This window comes from Aethalodelphis obliquidens, unplaced genomic scaffold (genome assembly GCF_003676395.1).
Source record: "Aethalodelphis obliquidens isolate GAN/ISIS:26980383/991018 unplaced genomic scaffold, ASM367639v1 scaffold17, whole genome shotgun sequence".
Classification (NCBI taxonomy): Eukaryota; Metazoa; Chordata; class Mammalia; order Artiodactyla; family Delphinidae; genus Aethalodelphis; species Aethalodelphis obliquidens.
Window position 1 is genome coordinate 6,948,529 of NW_020837961.1, and position 12,096 is coordinate 6,960,624.

General features: G+C 43.8%; 1 protein-coding gene across 2 annotated transcripts in view; it reads left to right on the top strand.

Annotated features, from left to right (window-relative positions):
- The first annotated feature begins 883 nt into the window (after positions 1 to 883).
- Positions 884 to 12,096, top strand: part of PKD2 (polycystin 2, transient receptor potential cation channel) — a 49,168-nt gene continuing 37,955 nt past the window's right edge. The window contains exons 1-3 of one of the 2 annotated variants that reach the window (XM_027116878.1): positions 931 to 1,663; positions 9,010 to 9,048; positions 9,134 to 9,247. In XM_027116878.1, the coding sequence (XP_026972679.1) occupies positions 1,051 to 1,663; positions 9,010 to 9,048; positions 9,134 to 9,247 (766 nt within the window). In that variant the 5' untranslated portion in view covers positions 931 to 1,050. Of the gene's footprint in view, positions 1,664 to 9,009; positions 9,049 to 9,133; positions 9,248 to 12,096 lie in introns of both variants that reach the window. The other variant, XM_027116879.1, reaches the window with a different exon arrangement.

Sequence of the window (12,096 nt, forward strand, 5' to 3'; positions counted from 1 at the left end):
ATAACAGAGGTCCTAATCAGAGAGACCTTTGTGGGGCAAAAGTAACACAATTTGGGGGAAATGAGGTGTTGGAGGCGAAGAGCAGACAGATGAGGTTATCATGAAGTGTACTTTGGGGAGTGACGATGCCTCAGCTCTCAACTGGGGATACAGGAGGTGAAGCAGGCTTAAAAGAAGAAGGGAAAAGATAACAAACCTCCCTTGCGATGGGTGAAGTTTGAGACAACTGCAGAGCGTCCAGCTGGATGTGCTCCGGAGAGCGGGAATAAAGCTCTGGACCTGCGGCCTGAGGCGGGATTCCGTGACTCACAGACGGGGAGATGGTGGGAAGGGGGCGGTCGAGCTCTGCGGAGCATCAGCGATCCAAGAGCCCCGCGGCCGAATCCTCGGGGTCCTCGCAACGCGTGGACAGAGGAGCCAACCAGAGTCAGGAAACCCTCCAAAAAGCTGCTGGATTGGGGCGGGGGGTGAGCGCGCCAAAGGCCAAGGAAGTCAGAGATAGGACTCTGTTAGGAGTTTGCTGGTAGTTTTCAAACAGAGGAACGACCTTTGACCCTGCTACAGACCGGCTCGGGCTGGATCTCGCTTGTTCACGCCGTCGCACAAAGGGGTTTCCCTCGCTCCCTGCACCGCGGTCAACCGAGGCAGAAGTGGCGGGCGGCTAGCAGGGACCCAAGCACCACTCTGGGTGACGCAGGCAGTGCCAACTCCGGAAGCCCTCCCACCCGAACGCAATGGGGACGCCCGGGCCCCGGCTGCACTTGGGACACGGGCCCAGGCGCCGCTCGCCCAGCGCGCCGGCCGCGGGGGCGGCTGCCTCGCGCCTCCCCCTGCAGCGCGCCGCGGCCGCTGGGCGAGGCGAGGCAAGGCGAGGCGAGGCAAGGCGGGGGGAGGCGGGCCGAGGGGGCGGGCGAGGGACGCGGGACTCTGGGGAGCTCGGGGGCGGAGAGCAGGAGGCGGCGGGCCCCGGGAAGAAAGGAACATGGCTCCTGCGGCGGACAGCGCCGAGCGCGGCATGGGGCGACGGCGCGCCGGGCGCCAGTGACCACGATGGTGAACTCGAGCCGCGTGCAGCCGCAGCAGCCCGGGGACGCGAAGCGGACGCCGGCGCCCCGAGCGGCGGGCCCGGGCCGGCTGATGGCGGGCGGGCGGGCCGCGGGCGCCGGCTTCGCCGGCCCGGGCGGCCTCCGCGAGCAGAGGGGCCTGGAGATCGAGATGGAGCGCATCCGGCAGGCGGCCGCGCGGGACCCCCCGGCCGGAGCCTCGGCTTCCCCATCTCCTCCGCTCTCGTCGTGCTCGCGGCAGGCGTGGAGCCGCGACAACCCGGGCTTCGAGGCCGAGGAGGAGGAGGAGGAAGAGGAGGTGGAGGGAGAAGAAGGGGGAATGGTGGTGGAGATGGACGTAGAGTGGCGCCCGGGCAGCCGGAGGTCGGTCGCCTCCTCAGCTGTGAGCTCTGTGTGCGCCAGGGGCAGGGGTCTGGGGGGCTACCACGGCGCGGGCCCTCCGAACGGGAGGCGGCGCCAGCGAGAGGACCAGGGCCCGCCGAGCCCCAGCCCGGCCGGCGGCGGCGGCGGCGGCGGGGACCCGCTGCATCGCCACCTCCCCCTGGACGGGCAGCTGCCGCGAGTGGCCTGGGCCGAGAGGCTGGTTCGCGGGCTGCGAGGTAAGAGCGCGACCCTTGGCGGCTGATGCACAAACCAGAAGTGCGGGCGCCGTCAGAGCCATCGCCCGCGGAGGGCAGCTCTCCAGGGCTCCCGCTCGCGTTCCCATTGCGTCCCCGCCTCCCTAAGAAGCGTCTTCCGCACCTCTGCTAATTCCGTTCTATTTCCGGTACCCAGCACGGAATTCCACTGCGCCCTTGTTGGTGCAAATTCATTGGATACCTCCTTCTTCTAAAAGATGTGTCAGCTTATGTTTACCTTTGGAAATAAGTGAAAGCCGTATTAGAGCGAAGGGGTACATCTGGAGTTTGGGGGGTTTTTTTCCTTGTAGGGAAAAAAGTATTCTAAGGCAACTAATGGTGGTTGCAACTGCATATTTGCGAATTTCACTAAATGAAAACGAAACTTATGTGCTAGTACCCATGGCCTTTCACTGTCCTGGATGCCCTATTGCCCCTTACCCCTTTCCGGAATGGGTACGCAGTACAGGGTCCTAGTTGTGGAAGGGTGTCGCTGGACAGTCATTGATGTAGTTTTGGCGGTGTCTGGTTGTTTGGGGGAGAGGGAGCTGTTAAGAACGCCACGAATAGAATAAACTGTCTAGCAAAACAGTTATTCGGCCATTTCTAAGTCTAGGTATTTTTCTAAAACAGTTGCAAAGTAAATGCTAATGTTGTTTAAAAAAGTTGAAAGTATGTTTTTAAATAACTAAGTTAATGTTCTTTGAAGTTCCAATGAGACAGTGAGGTCATCAGATACCAGCTGTGTGGAAATGTGTCAGAGTTCGGTGCACCCAGCTCTCCAAAAGGCAGGAAAGGAATTTTCAAAATTGCCAGTGCCTATTAAGAGGACACAAATTTTCCAAGAGCAAATGGGATCCTGTTTTTGCAAAGTTTTGTCAGAGGCATCTTTGGAAAAGAGTTGCATTGGCTCTTGCCATCCAAGTGACTTTAACCTCTACTTTTAAGAGTTTTCCATTCTCAGTTCTTTTGAAAATTTCCTTGCCCTTCTCTTCCTGTCAGTTTTGAAAATCTTGCACAAAAAGCTATCCAGGTGTTTTTACAGCAACGTGATTAACACCAAGTCAGGCCTACACCCGAACCCCAGTTCTACCACACATTGGCTACATGACCTCGAGCAAATTGCCTAACCTCTCTGATCCCCAGTTTTTGAATTTTTTTTTTAAAGAGATAATCATAATACTTAGTTCTTGACTTGGGAGGATTAAATGAGGTGAAACATAAAACGTGTAGCAAGTCTCTGCCATGTTGTGAGTGCTTCATAAATAGAAATTAAATCATAGATTCTAAAAGTGTACATTTTGGTACTCTTACACAGTGATTATGCTAGTTAATTTGATTCAGAGCATGGTGGGGACCAAAAGATCCTTTTTGGATAACCTGTGTGAGTAGATTAGTAAGAAACTCTCATACTCTTTTCAGGTTGTTTAATTGTTTTAATTGTGCTTTTTAAAGTATTCGCTGAAGTGAGAGGAGTTTCTTATAAGTTAATAAATAATGGAAAGTCATGATCCTGTTAATTCAGCTTAAGTATTTGATAACACTTAATGTTCTTTGGATAAACTCAATAATGGAATATAATGAAATGAAATATATGAGTGTATGTATAAGTTTATCTCTTTTAAAGAAAAGTTTCAGAAAATTTACAATGAATAAGGTAACAGTAAAACTTCTAGTCAAACCTTATCAGTGGTCTAATTAGTAGAATAGAATCCTGAAAATCTTTTCTACAGAAAAATTTAGAATAAATTTTATTTTATTTCTTTTATGAAGAAATATAATTGATACTTGTCACTTATTAACATTTGTTAAATAATTAGTGACTATACTAGGTGCTACCAAAAATATATATATATATATAGCACATCACCATTTTCCTATGGACAGAAACCCAGAAAAGTGAAATGAATAACCATGAATGAGTTGTGATTTTTTTTTTCCCCCTCTTGGGATACCGATAACAAAAAATCTTATATACATTGTATAAGTAGTGCTCAGGGTCAGAAGAGAGAGTGACTTGGAATTTCTAAAGGTAGGAGCAATTACTCAAATTGGAGTGGTCAGGAGCTTCCCTGGAGGTCTCCAACCTTTTGTGACTTTCCGTAACTCACTCAGACTTCCTGGCCTCTGTTCCTCATGTATAAAATGGAAGAGTTGAACCTAATCTTCAAGGTCCCTTCTAGCTTCAGCATACCCTGTGTTGTTGTTAAATGACATGAATCTGAGCTGGACAGCAAATGGTCATTTCTCTCCTTGGACACTAAAAAGATCTATCCTCTTAGCAGGAGTAAGATAGCAATGAAGAAATGTTTGAGGCCTGATGATGGGAGGAAGTTGTGTCTAGCTAAGGAATTAAGAATTTACCCCTAAATATTAGGAAGCAGTTGGAAAGTTTTGATCAGGGGCAGAGCACATTGAAAGGGAATACGAGTCAAGCAGTGTGCTGGGCAGGAGAGCTTTGCAGAAGGAGACAGGGAAGCGGGAGGACCAGGTAGGAGGCCGCCAGTGGAGGGCTGACGGAGGCCTGCCCCGAAAGAAGCAAAGGAAGGCTGAAAGATGGAAAGACTGCTCCAGACTAAAAGATTTCCCCAACCCAATGATCTCGTTTACTTTTCTCTTAGCAAACGCTTCTTAATGCAGAGATAAAATTTGAGACTCTACATGAGTTATCATATTTTCTGAATTTCCAAAGTTGAATGTGTTTTATGGATATATCCGGGTACTGAAGTCACTTTCTGTTTGTTATTTCAGACATATATGCTTGGTTGGTTTTTTGTTTGTTTTCCTGGAGAAATCATAAAGAACTAGCTGTATTGGTCAGGGTGGGCTAAGCTGCTATAACAAATAGATACCTCCTCTCCCACTCACTATATTGTATCATCACCGTCCATATCCAGATCTTTTTTATCATCCCAAATAGAAGGTCTGCCCATTAAACAATAACTTCCCCTCCTCTTCCCCACACCCCCAGCCTCTCTTCCTCTTTCTGACTCTATGAATTTTTCTTTACTGGGTACCTCATGTTAGTGGAATCACACAGTATTTGTCCTTTCATATCTGGCTTATTTCACTTAGTATAACGTTTTCGAGGTTTATCCAAGTTGTAGCATGTATCTGAACTTCATTCATTTTTGATGACTGAATAGTATTCCCTTGTATGTATATACCACGTTTTGTTTATCCATTCATCAGTTGATGAACACTGGGATTGTTTCTACCTTTTGGCTATTGTGACTTTCCCTTTATTTTTAATTGAACCCTCACTCCATAATTGCTTCCTTTTCCCTTTTTATTTGCACTATAATTGTGAACAAGTGAGATGTTGTATTTTCATCGCATGGGGATTTTTTTTTGAGGGAGGGTTGCTACTCTGCAGGGTGTGATAAGGCTATGCTAGTAACACAGTTTGTGCAGTCAACAAACATTTATTGAGCATCTCCCTTGTGGTAGGTACTAGGGATACAGAGATGAATAATACAAGATCCCAACTCCCAAGGAGTTTAGTTTAGTAGCGGGGGTGAGAAGTGTAGGTAAATCATTGCAACGCCAGGTCCCAGTTGTGGGAGGGACCCAAAGAAGAAAGGACCTGCTCTACCTGGGGAGGTTAGAAGAAGTGAATCTTGAGTTATGTTTTGAAGGATTCAGGGGGGAGCTGGAGGAGGGAAAAATAGAGAAGTAAGACCAAGCAAGCTTGTAGCTCATTGGTACTTTTTCCTGTAGGCAGAGTCAGTGAGGGCTTCAAGCAGGGGGCTGATATGATATCATGGCAATCTGAAGATGATTCTAGCAAGAATGTAGAGAATGGGGTGAGGTGCATAGTGCCAAATGCTGGGAGAATAGGTCAGGATAAAGTGACAAAGGTGATACAGTGATAAAGTGTCAGTTGCACTGAGGATTGTGAGCTGGGATGGAAGCGCGCTAGATGAAAGAGAGAAACCGTCAGAATTGTGGACCACCTCCATGTGAGGGTTATGAAAAGGGCCTGTTCCAGGATGAAACCCATGTTTCTGGGTTGGTACCATTAACCCACACAGGGCAAATAGGTTTCTAGAGAAAGGAACAGAAGAGAAATCTCAGTTTGGGGCATGTGAGTGTGAGCTGTCTGTGGAATATGCAGGTAGATCACGCCATTAGCTGTGGCACACACCTGTCTGCATCTCAGGAGGGGGCTGCCTAAGAAATTTGAGATTCCAGCGTCAGTATCATAAGGTAGCAACTGACTATTCTGTAGAAAACGGACCAATAGTAAAAAGTCACTTCCCTTTCTGAAGGTGTCCCTGCAATTCAAATCACTGTGAAGAAGGATTGTGTATATCTTCCTAAGCAAGGCCCACATGTGTCTAAGCCCCAAAACAGGATTCTTTTATCATGTGAGTGCAATGAGAATTTGGTCAGGCAATTCACAATGACTTCAAAGTCCCTATGGATTTGGGTCTCCACGCCATTCTCAAATCTGGACCAGCTAGGCGTCAGAAGTAGGACATTTCAGATTTGGACCTGTTTCTGAAGCCATAAAAGGGCCTCTTGCCGCCACTCTATTGCTGTACACATAATATTTCTAATTCCCAGAACAACCCCACAGAGAGGTACTCTTACCTCACTTCCAAATGAGGAAGTAGAGGCTCTTGGCGTTAGGCAAGGTCTCACAGCTCCTAAGTGGCTGACCCTTCATTTGAACACAGCTTGGATTCCAGACCTCCACACTGCACCTTGTCACGATCAGTGAGTCACAGTGGGTTAATGTATTTCAGATGGGACAGGGTTAACGTGAGGCAAAAGAGCCACACTGAATTGTTTTTACCGTGGAACTGAGATATTAACAGGTGAAATGATACAGTCGCTGGAATTAGCTTCAAAATAATTGACGAGTGGGTGAGGGTTTCCATGAATCCAGGTTGGTGTTGAGTTGATACCTGTTGAAGCTGGGTGAGGGGTACATGGGAGTTCATTATATTGCTCTCTCTTTGTGATTTTTTTTTATATATTGCAAAATAAAAAGGGTTTGGAAGCATTTGGATAAAAGAGTTGCAGAATGGCATTTTTTCTAAAGTCAGTTATTTATGTTGGAGACCTTTTTGGTGTTTTGGATTACCCATCTCAGAGTTTATGCATGTTAATTTGCATATTAATTGCAAATAAATTGCGTGTTAGTTAATATGCATATTAATAAGTAACACTTATTGTTGAGGTGATGTGCTCCGACTTTGGGCTCTGGCATTGACTGATCGATCACCTTCTTACACAGGAAGGAAATGGCATATTGTCCCATGTCCCCTCATAATCGTGTTCTCCTAACAGATGGAGACATGTGAGTGCCTGGAGGCACTCCCTCCGCAGCTGGGATGATGGCGGGAAAAGACAACAGTTGTTTTTGAAGAACGCTCCCATTTTGGACGTGAACACTGCCCTTCACCATTCTTATTCTATCATCCCTGATGATAACTAAACATGGGAAGTAGTTGGCTGCAGGACAGCTGTTTTTTCCATTTGTGGATGCAGCATTTCTCACCCATCAGGATGTGAAGGGATCCCCGTATCCTAAGACTGACCCTACTACATACACACCCAGTGGGGAAACTGGATGACATTTGTAAAGCAATAAGTATTTGAGGAGGTAGCTAGAGAAATTTAGAAAAAAGTAAATGCATAGAAATATACTCACATAACATATAAATAAAAGGGCTTGTTTCTTTTCATTTGAAATGTTTCATTCAAGGGCTAGACTTAAATTGCCGTAGACCATTGCAAATTTAGCCTGAAGAAAATTCGATAGGAGTTTGGTGTTTTCTGTTTATAGGTCAAGCAAAACCATTTGCAAATAGTAAGAACCATGACTTTTCCTTATTGCGTAATTGTTTATAAACCATGGGAAAGAGTGAAATCACTGACCAAGTGAGACAAGGCAGCAGTCTCTGCGGATGGTCAAGGGACTAGCAATTTCCACTTATGCGTATATTTTAGGCCTGGCCTCCAAAAGAAATACGCCCAGAGAAATGGTGTGGTTTTATCCAGGGCTACTGAGCCTAATATTTGGCTGCCTCTGTGTTATTCTGAGCTGTAATTTTCCATGTCATCTAAGTTCGTAATAATTCTTTACTATGATGGAGTTTCAGCGAGCAAACATTCTGCTTGGTGCATTTCTTCTGAGTGAGTAATCCCCTGACACAACCACCAGGTGTTGGCAGAAGCAAACCTGGTCATAAGTCATGCTCCCCTTCCGGCGTGGTGAAACCTAGGACGCGTAACCCAGTGTCTTTGAGAGCAGTTGCTGATTTTTCCTAAAGGAAATTTGGGAGAAAAGAAGAAAAGGAAACGAAATACCCCAATTTAGGAGTAGAACTAATGTATGATTATAAGACTTAAAAAGTACATAAACACTAGCAATGAAGTCATTTCTTCCAAGTGCAAGACCATATACCATTTTCCCCTTGTTCTCTGTGTGGCTGGATTGTGGCATCAGTGGCTCGGTGAGTTTCTGTGATGGAAGGGGTTAAAGTCTGTGGGATAGAAGTGTGAGGCAATTTGCCATTAACAGCTGACCTAATCTAACAGAAAGAATTGAGAGGTTTGTCTTTTTTGGAAAACACTAAGGCTCTTCCAAGTAACCAGCAGTGTGACTTGACCACACTGCTCACTAGCTGGGGTTTGGACGGCCACCATGTCTGTCTGCTGGCTGCGTCCACAACTGTGGGATCTCTCTCCAGGCAGCTCACCATGCCTTATGTCATCTTCGGTCAGCCGGCCCAACGCTTTTTCCATCTGCTAAAATATGGAGCACGGGTGCTGCTTTTACCCTTTCTCCAAAGAGAGAGGGAAGGCAGATGAGTTCGTTGCTTTTCGTTTAAAAATCATACGTTAATTGGCATTTTTTAAAAACTGTTCAGCTAAGCGTGTTTAGTGTAATCAGTCAGCACTGAATTTCTTAAAAGGCAAAAATGGGTACAGAGCAGAGATTTTACACCGGTGTGTTAGAAGCTTGCTAGATGTTTCCATAATGAAATGGTGCTCCGACCAGGACCTCTTTTCATCAGGGGTGACCTAAAAAGTATTGTTTGCAATGTTACATCATGTACTAACGAGGATAATTAATTTAGTAACACGGTAATTCCTCCCGCATATAGGGAGGACTGATGTGTATGCATAATTATTAAACCTAAACTTCCTCTTCTCTTTCTAAATTTTTACTAAGATACTTTCTAATGAGGTTGGGAGTTTAGACAATGATCAGATCATTGCCTTGTGTTTTGCACATCTGGGGGGATAGTAGCGGCTGATGTATTCCTAAATTAAAGGTATTCCTGCTAAAACCATTTCTCGGTTGCCTTTAGAGCATGCTAAAAAAAAATCCAGGAGCATCTCCCTTAAAGGTATACTGTTTTTTATGTGTTTTTCCTTTTGCCATTCATGGGATTTTTTAAAAATAAAATGACTTCTTTTATTACTGTTTTAAAGGTCTCTGGGGAACAAGGCTCATGGAGGAAAGCAGCGCTGACCGAGAGAAACACCTGAAAAGTGTTTTACGGGAACTGGCCACGTATCTCCTTTTTCTCATAGTCTTGTGCATCCGTAAGTAGAACATTTTCTTCCACTAGAGGAAAAGTTTTGAAAATATTTGACGTGTCAAAATCGTGATTAAGAGGAACTGTAGATGCACCAGTGACGGTTAATTCAGAAGTTCTCTTCTCTGTTACCAATTCCAATTTACAGTTTGGTAAAGCTCTCCTCTCTCTTCTGGTAAACACTGATCAAAATTCGGCATTATTTGATTGGCCGGTTTGTTGTCAGTTGTGACCATCTTCACTATGAGATGCACAGGGCGACCTGCCAGACACCAGGTAACCAAGTAAAGGGATTTTTGTATTCGATTCTTAACAATAATTACAGCATTACTGTTATTACATCAAGTAATGTAAAGTGTACGCAGGAATTATTTTCCAAGTTTAACTTTCAGAAAATACAAATAATGTCACCTAATATTGCTTTTATGTCTATTTATATTTAAAAGTCCCCTTTTTTTGGATTCGGATGTGTTGTGTGGATGCCTTCACTCTAACTAATCATTTCTTCCAAATCTTCAATAATTGTAGATTTTTACTCCATAGGAAACTTACTGCAGACTCATCTCTTTCTGTTTTCTTTCTCCTTTCTTCTTTCAATACATTCCTGCATTGTCTGGGAGGGGAGGGATGCCTTAGCCAGAAACAACTCTTAGAAACCGTTTGCCTCCAAGTCCAGAAGGTCACGGGCAAAGGACTTATCCTCTGAATCAAAGGATATTGGTTGATGGAGTTCTGTTGTGTCCTCTCTAAAGCCCTTTATGAGAACAGACAGGAAGCAGATTTATGACCACCAGGACCTCTTAGCATATTCCTCAGGGAAAGGAGTTTGTTCTTACAGTGTACACTTAGAAATGCTTAAAAACCAACATCAACTGTGTAAATGGAGAGAGTAAATGGAGAGAGTCCTGATTGTAAATGGAGAGAGTCCTGATTTAATCAATACTTTAATAATGCCATTCTTATTACATTAAAATTGACCACCTTGAATTTAATTGACTAAGCGCTAAAAGCTTCCTTTAAAGATGTTTTTTGTTTACTAGATTTATAAGAAGATGTGTAAGTTGAACATAAAAGATTAAGGAAACATTTAAGCTTTTGATGTTTGTAATTTTAAGAAATTGAATATTGATTTATGTAATATTCCCGCACTGGTTTTCACTAATACCAGTAAGCTCTTAGTGAGACCCACACAGGGCACGACTTCTCACATTTTCTGAGAATTTGACTATCCAAGTGGGAACTTAAGAAAAAGAGAAAAAAAGATGTTATTTAAGCTAAAAGGTATATATGTGTGAACAACATTCGTTTTCTTGCTTTTTTCTTCCTAATTTTCTGAACTTTTCTGTTGTTTGTTTAGGAAGGAATCTCTCTCATTACCTTTAAAAGCATGTTATCTAAGAAATGCTGAAAACCTAGAAATGATCTATTCAGTACATTAAAAGTTATTAAGCAAGAGATGTGATATTTTTTAACTTTTATGTTCTGAGCTGTTAGAACTTAGAGTAAATGCTGAAGTGAAGTTTGCTTCCAGCGTAGAAATGGTGCTTAAATATTAAACTTCAGTGGCCTTAAATTTTAACAGGTAGATTAGAATCGTTATTATTACTAATTTTTTTCGAGCATGACACATACATTCATACACAGATTTTATGCAAAATATAGGTGCTCCTATAAGTCTAAAATTTCATTGTTCCCCAAAATTGCCTAAACATCAGAATCACCAAGAGAATTTCTTTTATAATTGTAGTTTGCCTGGATCTACTAAATCAAAGCCTTCCAGATATGGCCCAGAGAAGTGAATTTTCAGATGCACTGACCAGCTTCGGGAACTAGGCCAGATAAATAAACTGAGTAGCTAGAGTTTTAGGAAACAAGCTTGTCACATAACTAACTAGCGTTTTCTTGTTTATTTTAGAATTTTTATGCTTTTTGTTCTTTTTCACACTAATCACATTTTTGCTTCTTATATCAGCTACATTTCTTACATAGGCAAAGTTTTTTTTTCAAAATATTGTAGAATCTCTGGGTAAGAAGGAATCTTGGCAGTCGTGGATCAAACCTCCACTGAATGCTAAAACTGCCCCCTGCAGCATCCTTCCCAAAAGGTCAGTCATCCTGCCTCCAGTTGGGCAAGAGTTCCAGGTTAAGGGACTGACTCCTTTGAAATAGTTCATTTTATTTTTCTATGGCTGTGTTAGAAAGTTCTTCCTTATGCAAAACCAAAGTCTGTCCTCATCTAACTTCCCGTCTTAGTTTTACTCTCTAAGCCAGCCTAATACCAGGGACCTTTCCCATGTCTCTCCTCCAGTTTAGCGTGTCAGAAGTTTGGAGACAGACGTTCAATCTCCTCCAAGTCTTCTCTAGGTTAAACCTTTCCAGTTCCCTTAGCTGTTGATCATGTGATTGGAGACGTGCCTTTGAACAACCCACCTGATAGAAACTCCCTCCAGTTTATCAGAGTCCCCCCCTTTTTTTTAAGGGGATGCATTTATTGTCACTCTTCCAAATGTACCCAAAAAATGAGAAAATAACCCCCAACTCAATTCCCCTCACCTCCACAACATTCTCTCCAGCACAAATAATTTTTCCCAAAACCACAAACATAAACTGGTTCTGATATTCTCATAAATATCAGTACACCTAAGCTGCGTCTTTATTCCCGTCTTGCCCCTAGGTTGTTCATGACCATTTTTGTTTGTTTGTTTGTTTTGTTTTTTAGCTTCCATATATATGTGTTAGCATACGGTATTTGTCTTTCTCTTTCTGACTTCATTCTGTATGACAGACTCTAGGTCCATCCACCTCACTACAAATAACTCAATTTCGTTTCTTTTTATGGCTGAGTAATATTCCATT